Source organism: Marmota marmota, unplaced genomic scaffold (genome assembly GCF_001458135.2).
Source record: "Marmota marmota marmota unplaced genomic scaffold, marMar, whole genome shotgun sequence".
In the NCBI taxonomy this organism is placed as follows: Eukaryota; Metazoa; Chordata; class Mammalia; order Rodentia; family Sciuridae; genus Marmota; species Marmota marmota.
In genome coordinates, this window is record NW_025999853.1 from 30,478,028 (window position 1) to 30,493,084 (window position 15,057).

A 15,057-nucleotide genomic window follows, 5' to 3' on the forward strand; every position below is an offset into this window, starting at 1 on the left:
AAGCTACCCATATCACTTACCTGCTCTACAGCAAGAATAGCTATCCAATTTTCTCACTTTCAAACCATTCTATACACAGGAGCTACAAAAATCTTCTTAGAAGAAAAATATCATCACCACTGCCTTACTTAACACTATCTCCTGTTAAATGTGGCCTCTGTGGGAAGGTGACTATGCAACCTCTAATAGGTTTCCTTGTACCCTCTTTTTCTATGGTAATCTGTTCTTGTCCACCTTAGAATGATTGTGGTATGAACCAGCTATACCAATGATCATACACGATCATTTATTTTCTGCTCTCCCACTAAAGTGAAAGTTCAGTGCAGACAAAGACCATGTTTATTTTTGGTTTTACTGTCTATGTCCAGGGCCTTGTACAGCACTGTATGAAGTAATCCATTAATATGTTGTTGTTATATGAGTTTATTCTAATTGTTGATTCAATGCAAATCTGTTTGTTGACCATTATTTCTAAAATATATTTATCACTAATAGTAATTTAACATATGTTTATATTTTGACTAATTTTACATGGTACTTTCTTTTCTTCAGTACTGGTAATCAAACCCAGGACTGCACTCATGTTAGGCAAGCACTCTACCACTGACTTATACTCCCAGCCCTATTTGGTACTACCACTGACTTATACTCCCAGCCCTATTTGGTACTTCTTAAAGAAAAAGTACTCCATGTTTACACAGAGGTAGTGACTTAAAGAACAGTATATTTGGAAAAATTAAAGTAAAATTTCCCATGCCTTCCCAGTAATTTTCCATGTCAGCCAGCCTTAAAATAATTATGTTTGTAACAGTTGTTTTATATATGAAATATGTATATATATATAAATAACATGTAACATGGATATATGTGGTAAAATATATATTTACCTTTCATTGAAAGGAATTGTGGGCCACAGAGTCACTCATTTTTAATCTTTGTATTCAAAAAACAAAATTCCTAAATGTACAGCAGATGTTTAAATGTTTGTAAATAAATAAATATTATTTTATTATAGACTTCTTATTCATCAGACTGTTAATAAATGTTATGTATAAATATAGATGAAAAGGTAAATTAATGAATTTTATGCAATTTTGCATAATTTGATCATCTATAAAAGTGTTGCTTTACTCCAAATAGTTATGATAAGATTGTATGCTAAAATTTTACATAAAATTATTTTAAAGGTCACAAAAACTGAATTTCAATATGATTTCACAGACATATAAACTATACAATCCAATGAACCCATAGAAAGATACATAACTAATTCAACTGATTTTTATTTATATAATATTAATTAATAGTCAATGTAATACAAATAATGTTAGAGTCACTGAATTTAATATTGTTTTAATATTTCAGAAACACAGTCTAAATGTCTTATATACTGTCAACTCTTCATAACTAGTTATTTACTTAATTTTGGAAATGTGGGCAATTATTTTTCATATTTTTGACCAACTTAGATATGATTATTTTGTTCCTCTTAATCACTAACCCTCCCACATTTCTGAGCAAAGGAATTCCGATTTTTTAATTCTAGTAGATATACTAAGCTACCTGTTGCCTAAGATAAAAGGAATCCTTCCAGAAAGTTTCACTTCAGTGACTTGTGCTGTATTAAAGAAGGGATTAAGCCTTTTTAAATCCCTTCTGGACCTATTTACGACATGAAGACTTAGAACATAAGCTGCTTTATTATAGCTCTAAGATAAGCTTTAAATACGCAGTAATTTTCCATGCAGCATATAAATCAACTCCCCCACATGGAAAATTGCTAAATTCTTAACAGAAGTAGCCCATAGAAATCCAGTTTGTCTTTCAACTTAAGTAGACCTCATTTTACATAACTGTTTTCCTAAAATTTAAATTCAACTATATATTCTTAATTATGTTATTCTTTTCTGTGAAATTTGAATAAGCCCCTTTAATGTGCAAGGCAACGCTATAGGCATTGGGATGAAGAAACAAACCCTCCTACATAAATCAGGACAGACAGACCTCAAAGGCACCAGAGTATAATGCAAATTTTAATAAGGGAAGTACAGCTATTTCCAGAAACATATCACAGGAGACCTCATCCAGTTTAGGGGGACAAAGAGGCATATTTAAGCTAATTCCTGCAGTTTTCCAAAAGTTTTTATTCTGAACAAACAGGGCAGAATGTTCCAAGTGGAGTAAACAGACTGTTTAAAGAACTTATGAAGAATGGAAAGAAATTCAGGAAATCTGAAATATGGAATACACAGTGTAATGAAAGAGCAAGAAATATAGTCAAGGACAGCATCTGGCATATAATTAGCAATCACTAAATATTTGTTGAATATAAAGTTGGTGAAGGGAGATTATCTCATGTCAAGGAGCTTGTTTTTCATCCCAAAGGCAAGGGGGTGGTCTGCAGATGCCTGCTTTTAGATGATTGCTCTGACTTTAGTTGAAGAATGGTATAAAATGGGGTAAGGTTAAGAGAAGAAAGGTTACGTAGGACTTGGTGGTGCCAGATCAGGGAAGAGTCAAAGGATGATGACAGCAGGATCAGGGAAAAGTAAACAAATCTATCAACACTTAAAGGGTAGAATCAGAAGAACTTGATGATTCATTGAGTCAAGAGAGATGGAGTTATGAATGACATCTAGATGAAAGAAGGGTGATACCATTACTGAAGCAAAGAACACTGGAGGAGAAGGAGGGCTAAGAGGGAAGTTCAAGTTTGGAGATGTCATGTTTAAGGTGCCAAAAAAATACTCAAAGATACCCAAGGGGAGTTCTTTCTTGGCAACTAGATAAGATAGAGCTCTATCTCCAGAGATGAGCCTGGCCTAGAGATACAGTCAGCGGCACATAAATTATAATGATAGCTACAGCACTAGGTGAGTTTATATAATTTTGGAAAGGATGTTCAGAATCATTTTGGAAGAGAGTTTAGAATATCAATAATTAACAAATGTATATAATGAAGTGAACACACAGAAAAGGAAGAAAAACAAAAATGAATGTGTCCACCAGAAGGAATTAGACATCAGTACCAAATGTGGTTGCCATGATGAGTACAATAAGAATTTTAGCTATTTCCCTGGATTAAGTGCTATGTTAGTCATTGTTGACCCTGGAGAAAAAAGCTTTGGAGGAGTAGTTGGGGATAGAATTTATGATCCTATGGGCTGAAAGGTGATTGGTGATTGAAGACTTTGAAAGGTTCCCAAATTAGTTTTACCAGAACTTATCTGGAAATAGGAAGAAAGATGATAAGAACTGAGGATTTAGGAAAGAATTTTTTAGCTGGAAGAGAGAATGAGACATATTTAATGCTATTGAAAAGTGAATATGAATAAATTGAACCTATATAAAGAAAAAATGATATGACAATAATGAGCATTTCTTTAGTGGTGAACCAAAGGGTAGAGATGATGGCAAAAGGAATATTTTCATTGTTTAAAACTGTAGAAATATGGTCATAATAAAATGCAAGCTGATTTCTAGTCTGTTTTCTCATTATTTTAAAATTATCTACAGAACATTGTCCCACCCAGGAGAAGTTGCTCCAAATGCCTGAGACTTGGTATTAACACACTGATTGCTTCATTTTTATTTGCAGATCTGGATTATCATACTCATTTATAGGCTTGTTTTGCTTAAGTCAATATGCACATCACCTCTGCCTCCCAGATCAAATGGAGAGAATATATGTAGAATTATAGAAGTCAATTCATTAAGGTCAATTTAAAAATTATTTGACAGAGGAAGCTACTGTTCTCAAAGTCTGCAATTCTGGAATTCTGATCCCATTAATTTCTCCTTACTCATTAGAAAAGGCAGTGCCACTGAGTAAATACAACTCCATTCTATAAATAAAACAGATACCTATTATTTAAGATGAAAAATGATACCATTTCTGAATATACCTTTTGGAGGGTGGTCTGGGCCATTTAGGGCCCCCTGAATGGCCGCCTGGGCAGCAGAGTTCTGGGCCTTCAGCATTTCAATGGTCTCCCTTAGTTCTATAAGTTCAGACTCCTGTGAAATAAACAAGAGTTTAGAAGCTTTAATATTTAGAGACAAAAATGAAAGCCCTTGTTCATAGTATATCATCAAATGGGTTTGGTTTTATATAGTACCAGACTCCTGAGAGATTTGGATACTTGGCTAAATTTGTCAAGTTGTATCTAACAACTTCTTTCTTAGTTAAAGACGAATCAATTTTTTTCTTATTGTCCTATAGAAGTGATTTAAATAGTCATTAATTCTTTCAAAGGGTGGTACCTAGAGCTTACCAGTGCAAAGCAAAACAAGGTATCATATCACTCATATTAGTTATCAAACAGTCATATCACCTATGATTATATTAGATATTTAGATAGCAGAATAATAGTACTGCATTATATTGCACTTACTTTCAAGTAGAAATATGCAGTGATATCAAATAAGTGACTATAGATTCTGCCTGAAGTATTTTGCACTTTGGCAATAATTTCTTTGAATCTAAGTGTAAAATCTGGAACTCATTCCTAACTCACTCCTGTTAAATATCACCTTATTAAATTTTGCTGATATATTCAGATCATCCTAGATTCTGACACTTTTCATCCAATAAAATTGATAATATGGGGACTCAGCTTCTCGAAGCCAGAGCAACATAGGAATTAAAACAGTTACTGGAGAGATATAAAATACATACCCCTTAACTAATAATCACCAAAAAATCAGTGTAAAATCAAATTTTTATAGTAAATGTATTTTAAATGTATTCTTACTGAATTTAGAATAATTTTGTTGTGTCTCAATGCAAATTACTATAACTTTTGTCTTTCACAGTTATTTAAATGAATTATTTTAACAGAAATGACTTATAATGAGTGAGATAGGATAGCCAGAAGGTGTGTGTGTGCGCGCGGGGAATGGGGGGGGGGTACATGATAAAAGAAAGAAACCAAGCTCTTTCAGCAGAGACATTTGCACTAGATTCTTAATAGTAAGGGGTATCCTTCTTGCCGGAGGCACAATCCCCAAAACTATCCTTATATCCTTGTCAGCATCTTGGAGAATTTCTTGGTAATTCATTTGGCATCCATCGTTTCCTCAAGCATCTTTAAAAAAAAGCTAAAGAATCAGGCTTGGGTTGTTAACTCCATGACAGTTCATGCATCCTCAACTGACTCCCAGAATACAGAAAAAAAGATCAGGATTTTCATTGCAGAAAATTGCTTCATACATAAGAATACCCAGTAATTATGCTATCTTTAGATTCTTAAAAACAGTGTTAATTGAGATGATATACAAGTTTGGAACACATACTTGATAACTTATGTATCTATTTTCTTTGGCTATCTGATCTTAATACAGAATAATTATATTTTAAATAACAAGCAGATACTCTTAACTTTAAAGGCTTATAAAACAAAGGACCTCATAAGAAATCAATAATAATATGCTGGATTTATAGGTGTGTCTTCAAATACTTGAGTGCAACCAATCCAAGTACATTTCTTTATCATAAAAGTAAAACTATCTGTGGAAAATTTCTAACCCAATTCATCTTAATATCCCAGTCTCTCCAACTTCTATAATTTAGGTCCTTGCCCAAGTAGCGATAGATAACTTTATCAAAACTTAGTATATTTTTTCAATTAAAATAAATCCCCCAAGAGATGAAAAATTTCCTGGAAATTGATTCTGCTTCCACTAGAAATTTATTCAAAAGAATGCCTATAGTACATAATTAATAAATCACATAATCTAAATCCAATTTTATAAAATAAACACTAGGATACATGTTACATTTTACTTGAATCCAGATTTTTATCCTTCAATTTAAAATCAATAATATTGATACTGTGGAATAAAAATCTGTTAAAATATTTGGCTAATCTTTAAAAGAGAAAAGTGAACATGAGGTCTAAAAACTAAGCTTAACTTTCGGCTAGTTGATTTATTTCAGTGTTAAAACTTTAATCTTTTCTAGAGAAATCTCTTCTAGAGACTGCTTTTAAAATGATTAAAAGTGGAGAAAGTTGTTCAGGGAATTTTTTTTTAAGAATATTGTGTTCAGTATTCTATAGAAGAATGATCCCATTCTAAAATTAAGGTTCTTTTAAAAAACACAAATATTAACAGGTTAGCTATTACTTAATGTGGCTCAGTAAACCCAAAGGAAGAATAACTAGGTAAGAAAATGTATTTACTATATTTAACCTGGGAAAATAACGTCTGTAAAAAATTGGTTCAGGTAAACTTAAAGTACCTGCAATGTGTCCCATTGTCTTTAATTTGAAAAAAAACTAAATTTTAGGCCGATTGAGGTAACCTGTTCCTACTTGCACTAGTTATTGCCACATATCTACAAAAACCTTCCTTCTTCCTTATTTCCTAATGAGGTCTACTCTCATTTTTGTCATTCAAGCTATATCCATCTTTTTCTAGGCATTTTCATATGATTTTTTCCCCTTTGCTTTAAATATCTTCCTGTCCCTTAGAGGCCATAGCAAAATGTCTCCCTAATTGCGAAACCTCTGTTTTCATATCAGAAAATAAATAAATAAATAAGGAAGGAAAGAAAGAAAAGAAGGAAGGAAAGAAAGAAAAGAAGGAAGGAAAGAAAGAAAGGAAGAAGAAAGGAAGGAAGGAAGGAAGGAAGGAAGGAAGAAAGGAAGAAAGAAAGAAAGAAAAAAAGAAAGAAAGAAAGAAATTCTCTTCTGTGGGGTTTCAGGCCACTGAATACACTAGGTTTATTTAGGTGTTGAAGAATGTATCTTTTCACCTGTTTTATGATCTCAGTAAATGTTGGGATGGTTTTCTTGAAATGTTCTGTGACATGATCAACAGATACATTTTACCTTCTAGGAATAATTGAAAACTTTGACTTCACTGAATTTATCTTTATTTATTTATTTATTTATTTATTTTTATAAGAGGGTACTTAAGAGGGTACTTGTCACCTAGGGAGCAGGGTGACATAAAAACATCAAAACTTTTCTTGCTTAGTATAAACAGAAAGTCTCAACATAGCTAATTGAGTGGAATCTTCTCCTATGGAGATCAATGAAACTAGGTTTGCCTTTTTCTCTTTCCCAATAATAGTATTATAGAGATCAACAGATAGCATTTTAAATAAAAACTTGACTCTGATGTAGAGACTGTTTTCAACTCTTCATTTTTCTGCTTCATAACTATAGTTGTTCACATTTATTTTTTAAGCTATGCTTTATAAGATTTCTATAATGTATAGAAATTGCAATGCTGTATCTAGACATAATTATCCTTTTTAAAATTTTTGTCCATGGTGGAGAGTCTGGATAAAGACTGATTAGAAATGAATTCCAAGATAACTGACTAAAAAATCATTAGATAATTTAAAATATTTCCCTATAATCTCTTTATTTTAAAATTGGCCAATTCAACATGCTTGTTTTGAGAATCATTCATTAAGCCTTCCCAAAAAATATCCTTAGAAATGTATATGCTATCGAGATATGAATTTATAGTTTGCTTCTCTAATTCAGTGTTTTCCAGTTTCCTACTCTCATCAATAGATGCAAAAGGAGGACTGTAGCTAGGATAACTATGCAAAGGGTCTTGGGAATTAGGTGATGAAATCCTATTTTGTTGATACTTCCTCCTCCTTCTGATAAACCATTTGAGATAAGGATGATCTAACACCCACTGCCTATATAAGATACCAGTTTTCTGTGAAAGATTCTTGTATCTAAGAGTCCAGATGGAGTCAATATAGATGCAGTTTTGTACATGTCTCTGAGGCTAAACAAGTTGAGACGATTGCAAAATGCTCCAAAATAAAATAATCAAATATCGCGATATAATACCAACCTTGCTTGGTGTTCTTTACAACCTAATCTCCTAACTGTATCTCATCTCTTTCCAAATTTCTCACTGTCAAAGCCCTTACTGAGATTTCAGAAGCTTGGCAACAAATCTCATCAAACAATTTAACCTTCTAGGCACTAAATCTGTCTTACTTCCTCAAACTGACACTCGGGTAGGTAATCTCACACTAACCAGCTGTAGCTTCTTTGAAAACATTTTCTTCCTCTTCCTCATCTTTGTATTTGCTTTGAAATCTTGCTAATGTTGCAATTTAAATAATCTGGCTATGACTACTGTATATAGATTCAAATAAATGAGCTTCACCAAAACTCAACACCAGTTGAAATTTAAAAATTATGAATTAGCATTATATTATGTTCCAAAAGATTTTTAAGAACACATCCAGAATGCAAATATCAACATAGAATGAGAAGAGTTAATGTAAACACTAAAATCAACTAAATTTTTAGCTTCCACGTTATCTTTTTCAAAGATCTGGCTTTTAATGTCCTCATTTTCAAGGTTTACATTCAGGTTCCCCTACTTACTCCACCCCCCCAAAAAAAAGACAGTTTCAAAGAGGTAAGAATAAGGAAACCCTGAGATTTATGGTTAGCATAAGGGCCAATATCTGAGTTCCATCACTCTTAGGGGAAGATATTCCTCTATTTTGCTCTGACCTTTGAGTGGGAATAACCTAGTTCACTTTAATCTATATTCTAACAGCCCCAGTATGATAGCTATAGGGCACTAATTAGAATGCCTTCCTAATTTTAAATATTATATATTTAGTAAATTTGAATGCAGATTTAGCAGAAGTTCTGTAGAAATTCCACTTGTCAAAAAAACATTTGCAGAATCCTTGCCAATTTAATGATATGTATCACAGCCTTTCCCAAATGGCATTCTGTGAGGAAAGTACGACCTGCACAATGCTCTGAGTGATGTCTCCCAGTAATTTTCCTTCTTGCTGCTAATGTCAGGCTGTTCCTTTCTCTGAAATACATTCCTACATTTCCCCAGAGCTAATCTTCATCCTGCCAATGGCAAGGAGTTCCCAGTGCCATCTCCACTCTGCAGGCATCGTGCGGATGCACAAGTTCCCTTTGAGAATGTTCATGGCATTACACTCTTATATTTCTAATGGAATGATAATTTTCTGCCTTTTGAGTTATTCATACATGTCTTTTCTTTCTTACAAGGCTGTAAGTATATAAAAGAAGCATTTTGGCACACCAATTTGGCCAGAGAATCTGTGTTCTCTGGCATGTGGAAACAGAAAATAGTTAGGATGCTATTCATAGGAATGATTTTGAAACATAAATAAAACTAAAATTTTGATGTAGTTTCAGGCTATAATGCCACCTGATTGCTCACATCACTCTCTGAAGGCAAAAGATCAGGATCTGAGTTGCAGCTTATCTGTTTCCTATATGTAACCAAGAACATTTGGCCACCTTGGTCTTTATGTCTTTATGTGTTAGCTGCTCATCCTGCTTCCCAATAGTCTCATTCTCAGGTTTATGTTATTCAATGTGATTAACATCACCTAAAATCTGATGCTTTAATTATATGTCTATCGTTATCTGCACCTTTTAGAATATAACTTCTGTGTGGAATCTATACATATGTAAGAATGTATATATATAGGCTATATGCATAGTGCATATATAGACTATAAAGTCCAGGTGGAACATTTTACACATGTTCATATATATATATATGATCATTTTCATATATAAGGAATATAAGCCTTTTGGGAAATATTGTGATCTATATAAATTTATAGCATATGTAATTTATGAGGAATGTATTATAATAGTCCTCATGGAGTTTATATTCTACAGGAATCTGTATCTATAGACAGAGATAGAGATAGGAAATAGATTCACATCTTGCAAACCTACCCATCTGTCTGTACTGTTTAGTTCTTACACAGTAGAAATTCAATATAGTGAATGATTAAACAGGCAAACACAACTAGGAATTCCAGGAATAGAGTTTAAAAACCTGTGCTCTACAGACTTCAGACATTTTCTTGGGATTGTTGGATCACCAGAGAGCAATATACCCTTTTATCTCAGCTCCCTGAAAAAAAAAAATGCCTTTACTGAAATATGATTAAGTGTTATGCCCTCAGCTTTCAGAGGAATGTCTACCTGAACAGTGATTTTTGTCTTTTGTTATTCCATGACCCCAATTTAAGAAGCTTTGAAATACATTTGTCCTTGAATTCAGGGCCAAAAAGTTTGTCTTTTCAATCTAAATTATGCTATTTTGGTCAGAAAATGAGAACAAAACACATCAAGCAATCTCCCTTTGTGTCTTAGCTTCCTTGACATTCAGTTTGGTTCAGTGCTTTGTGGTGGTAATTACCAGACTCAGGTACCTTATATACATTTATCTACTGGTTTTCATTAGATTCTGTCACTGAATTGTGTCATATCATACTGCAACTAATTTCATAGGCTTCTCAAAAGTATTTTGGAAAAAGTCAATTTATAAAGCTCAGATTAATAAACTAGCAACCAATATTACTGTGTGTGGTATGTACAGTGTGCAACTAGACAAGGTGTTGTTTTTTAGTTAAAAATGGTAAACAGCCGGGCATGGTGGTACACGCTTGTAATCTCACCAACTTGGGAGGCTGAGGCAGGCAGACTGGACTGCGAGCTCAAAGCCAGTCTCAGCAAAAGCGAGGCACTAAGCAACTCAGTGAGATCCTGTCTCTAAATAAAATATAAAATAGAGCTGGGATGTGGCTCAGTGGTTAAGTGCCCCTGAGTTCAGTCCCCAGTACTCCAACCAAAAAAATGGTAAAGAAAATTTCATACATTATGGTATCTTTGGCAAAAATTTCACAATTTTGGCAATGTTAGATGAAGGATGTTATACACAAAATTATAAAATTTCTTATATTATGGAGACATTTTAAAATATTCCAGTATTATTCACTGCAAATTAACATAACTATTTATATTGATAGATTCTATGAGAAAATTTACTTACAAATAAATGAGTTGAAAATACCGGTGGGCAATGTTTCTAGTGATTTCAATTTAAAGATAGTAAGACTTTAATGTTAACCCTCATTTTCAGCAATATGCCCACCATATGCCCAGAGATGATTTTCTTTATCTTATAACTTTTAAGGCAGAAAAAAAGAGAGAGAAAAGTAAAGAAAGGGAATATTTCTTGATTGTCCATGGCATGTGACATAATCAGCATCTAACTAACTCTTAATGGTGATGCTACAAGGTAGTTATTATCATTCCCACCTGAAAAATGATGAATTTGAGATTCAGAAAATGTTATATAACCTTGTTCAAGATTACGCAGCTTCTAAGGGACACAATCTGGATTCACACTCAGAATTACTGGTCTCCAATGTCAATATTCTGTTGCACCTGACTGCCCTAAAAGGCCTTGTAATCCTGTTTACTAGGTTCTTATGTTACACAGAGGAGTGGCAAACTGAGAGGAGAGAGAGACAGAGAGAGAGAGAGAGAGAGAGAGAGAGAGAGAGAGAGAGAGAGACAGATACATACAGTAAAGAAATTTATGGGATCCAAGGGAATTTTTTAGTTATTCTTCCAGGACAGTTGGACAGGGAGGGACAGTATTCTCTCATGGACAGGAGAAATCTATGAAATAGTAGAATAAATATCAAATAAAATATTAAAATAAATCTATGAAATATTAGAATAATATATTAATAAATTTTGCCAGTTATGCCAGGCAAGGCAATTATAGGAGGTTATTGGATTTTCTCTTTTAATTGGCTGTTCATTAAGATTTTTTAAACTTTTGTAAACTTTAAACTTTGGTAATATATGCTAGTTTTGTAAAGCTAATATTAGACCTTACAAAAGCTAAAGACAAAATTAAACCATCCCTATGGATAAATATAAGAACAGATTCTGAAAATATTCAGATTTTTTTAGGTTGGGAATCTCTCTGAGAATTAGAAAGCACTGTGGGCACCTGCTCATATTAAATACATATGCATTTTTCATAAAAATTTCCATACATTTCAGAGGCTGCACCTAACTCTCTCTGACAATAAATCCAAAGAGGTAAGCGCTCTTGACTAACAGCAGGGAAGAAAGTTAACTGGTCTCTTAGGAAAAGTGACTAGACCCTTGGCAGCATGGACCCTTTTAATAGATCTGCCTTTGTGAACTAAATTCTGTTCCTTTCTTTTCAGTATTTCTTCTTCGATACCATACGATCTTTTGCATTTATTTTAAAGCTTTAAACATAACTGGAATAACATTACTCAAAGGCAGGCATTAGATGTTAACTAGTTCTTAAGACTCCCAAACTGCACAGTATTGTTCCTGTATCATAGATACTATAACTTTAAGTTCCTTATGTTATAGTTCATACACTTTTCCTATATATCTCTCCTGGGCATCTCAGCCTCAAGACAAGGTTTATTAATGGGCTTGTATACCATGCATTTGTACTCTCATCAGAGTGCAATTCTTGTCAATCGCATGACAATTTGCTCCTAGAATATTTGAAATCTCTCTTATACAACTGTTTCTCTTTCTTAACCTTTGTTTTTCTTTTAATAGTTTTAGTGAGAAGCAAAAGAGACTTCAAAGAAAGAACTTTGTGTGTATCTGTGTGTGCATGTTCCAATATGGATTCATTTGATCATGTTTTTAATTTTAATTAAAATCTGAAAAGTAAAGTTATTATCTTTTCTTTGTTCTAATTTAGTATAGAGTGGATGCTCTGTGGCATTATTCTTAAGGAGCTTCATCTCAGGAATTATTTAAGCATCCTATGAACATTCTCTGAAACGTGCTTCCTCCTTGCAAGCCTCCGTGGCAATTCCTGAACATACCTTTTGTTCCGCTGTCATGGTTAGACTTTGCAATCGGCCAGTCATATTCCCTAAACTCTTTTCAAAAGCTGCTACAAGGTGAGCCTGTGAACATAATGGAAGAAACACCGTTAAAATGTCAGGATCTCATGTGGATAGATGAAAACCCTTCATTTTACAAAACGCTTATTTTCAGATGTTCTCACTCTTTAAATACTAGGACTGTCATGGTTAGCTCACAATGGTGATTCTCCTTTTACATAAATCTTCATTTTATCTTTTTCATCTCTAAACTTTGGCTTCTTAAAAATCAGTGTACCAGTCTCTTGACATTTAATATGAGTTCAATTTCTGAAAGTGGATGATATTTTGCAAATAATCACACCTTCTGGCTTGCACATCGTGCAGGGATTTGACACCCAAAATACTGAATAAAGTTCTGAGCTGCCAAGTTTTTAGAAAGAAAGCCCAAAAGGAGGTCACTGAAATAGGCAATGGACAAATGTTCCTCATTTTTAGACTTCCATGATGACCTTTGAAGATATTGTTAGCTCCTCTATTGTAACGATGCTCTCCTTCAACTATCAGACAGCTGCTGACAGCTATAACATTATCTTTCCTCTTTTTCTACTTACAAAGAATTGAATCGAAGAGTCGTCTTCACTTTCCAAACTCTTTAATAAAAGAGCTTTTCTTTCTCCTTTTTATTCCCTTCAACTAAGGAAGCACAGGTAGGCCATCCAGAAATAATAGTCACTGATATTTTATTTAGCATTAAGCTTTTGAGGATGGTGGTTTTATTTTAAATCTCAGAGAATTATACATATTGTAGTAGATAACATAACTCCTATGATTAAGAAGAATTTGGCAGTCTTACTGCAGCCCCAGATTGACATACCATTATGCAATAGTTCCAACCCAGAATACTTAGCATGAAGAGGGGGTCAGTCTCTCATCAGGCTTCAGACCCATTATCTCAAACTGATAGATTTATACTACACCCCCAGAAGGATCTGAAAGTTGAATATTTTATAACCCAAGTCTATAAAAAACTACATATGGGCAAAACTCGGTAATCCTTGGCAAAAGATTGTTTTTCTAAAGGATGAAAATAAGAAGACTCCGATAGCATACATCCCTCTATAGCTGGAGCTGAGGAACCTACTCTAACATACATCATAAGAGTCCTAAGAATCAGGAATCTGGAAGTTTATTCCATTATATAATATCCAAGTCCCTTCCATCAGCATCAAATGCAAAGATGTCTTCGTTCCTAGCTCTGAACTCATTTTGGGCTGGTTTTCTTTCCCTAACATTACAATAGGGGAGAAAAACAATCTGAAGGAATACTTCTAAATTTCAATCCATCAGAATCACTCTATTCTCTAGTTCCACTATCGTCCACCCTTCCTTCCACCTTCTCTTTCTTCCTCACTTCCCCTCCCTTCTTTCCTTCTCACTCCCTGTCTCTGTTTCTCCCCCAACACATGGATCTATACTTCACTCACACACACACACACACACACACACACACACACGCCAGAAACAAAAATAAAAACAAAAACCAACCATGGAGAATTATACACCAAAGTTTAGTTAATAGAGTTAATTGGACAAATGAGACTCTAAAAAAGGAATCTTTCTTTGCAGTTTAAAATATTTCCAATGACATGGAATGGTAGTTTTTGTGTGCTCTGAAATTAGCATAAGGTTATGTTATATTTTTGCTTACATTTTAACTTTTTTTAATTGTGAAAAATGCTTCCATAAAAATGAACCAAAAAAATGTACAGTATGCTGATTTAATCAGATTCTCATCAACCAAATCAAGGAAAGGGCGTTCAAGACCCTAGACACATGTTTTGCTCCTTCCCCTTTGTGGGTCCCTCTGCTTTGCCAAAGGCAATGGCTATTTTAACGTCTATGTTAATTATTTTCTTGCTTTGCTTGGCAAAGTTTACACCTAAGTTTTCCTTCTTAAGTGCTATGTTTTTGCCTTCTTAAACACTATAGGATTGTAAACCCTTGAATGTATACAATTGAAGAAAACGACTTTTCTCTTTGTTCATATTTTATTGATTTAATAGGAACTGAAAATATGGCAAAGAAATCAGGATTGTAAAAAAACTGCCAGCTACATCAATGTTTATAGCAGCACAATTCACAATAGCTAAGCTATAAAGCCTACATAGGTGCAATTCAACAGATGACTGGATAAATAAATTGCAGTATATGTTCAAAGGAATATTACTTTGCCATAAAGAAGAATGACTTTATGACATTCTTGGTAAATGGATGGATCTGGAGACTATCATCCTAAGTGAAATAAGCCAATCCCAAAAAACTAAAGGTCAAATATCTTCTCTGATATGTGGAAGCTAACCCACAATAAGGAGGGAGGA

At 33.7% G+C, this 15,057-nt stretch overlaps 1 protein-coding gene across 1 annotated transcript in view; it reads right to left on the reverse strand.

Moving 5' to 3' along the window:
* The window catches only part of Nav3 (neuron navigator 3), a 339,372-nt gene that overhangs the window by 34,248 nt on the left and 290,067 nt on the right, over positions 1 to 15,057 (reverse strand). The window contains exons 23-24 of the mRNA XM_048808249.1: positions 12,677 to 12,760; positions 3,906 to 4,017 (exon numbers count right to left, since the gene is read on the reverse strand). Coding sequence (XP_048664206.1) covers positions 3,906 to 4,017; positions 12,677 to 12,760 — 196 coding nt within the window. The remainder of the gene's footprint in view (positions 1 to 3,905; positions 4,018 to 12,676; positions 12,761 to 15,057) is intronic.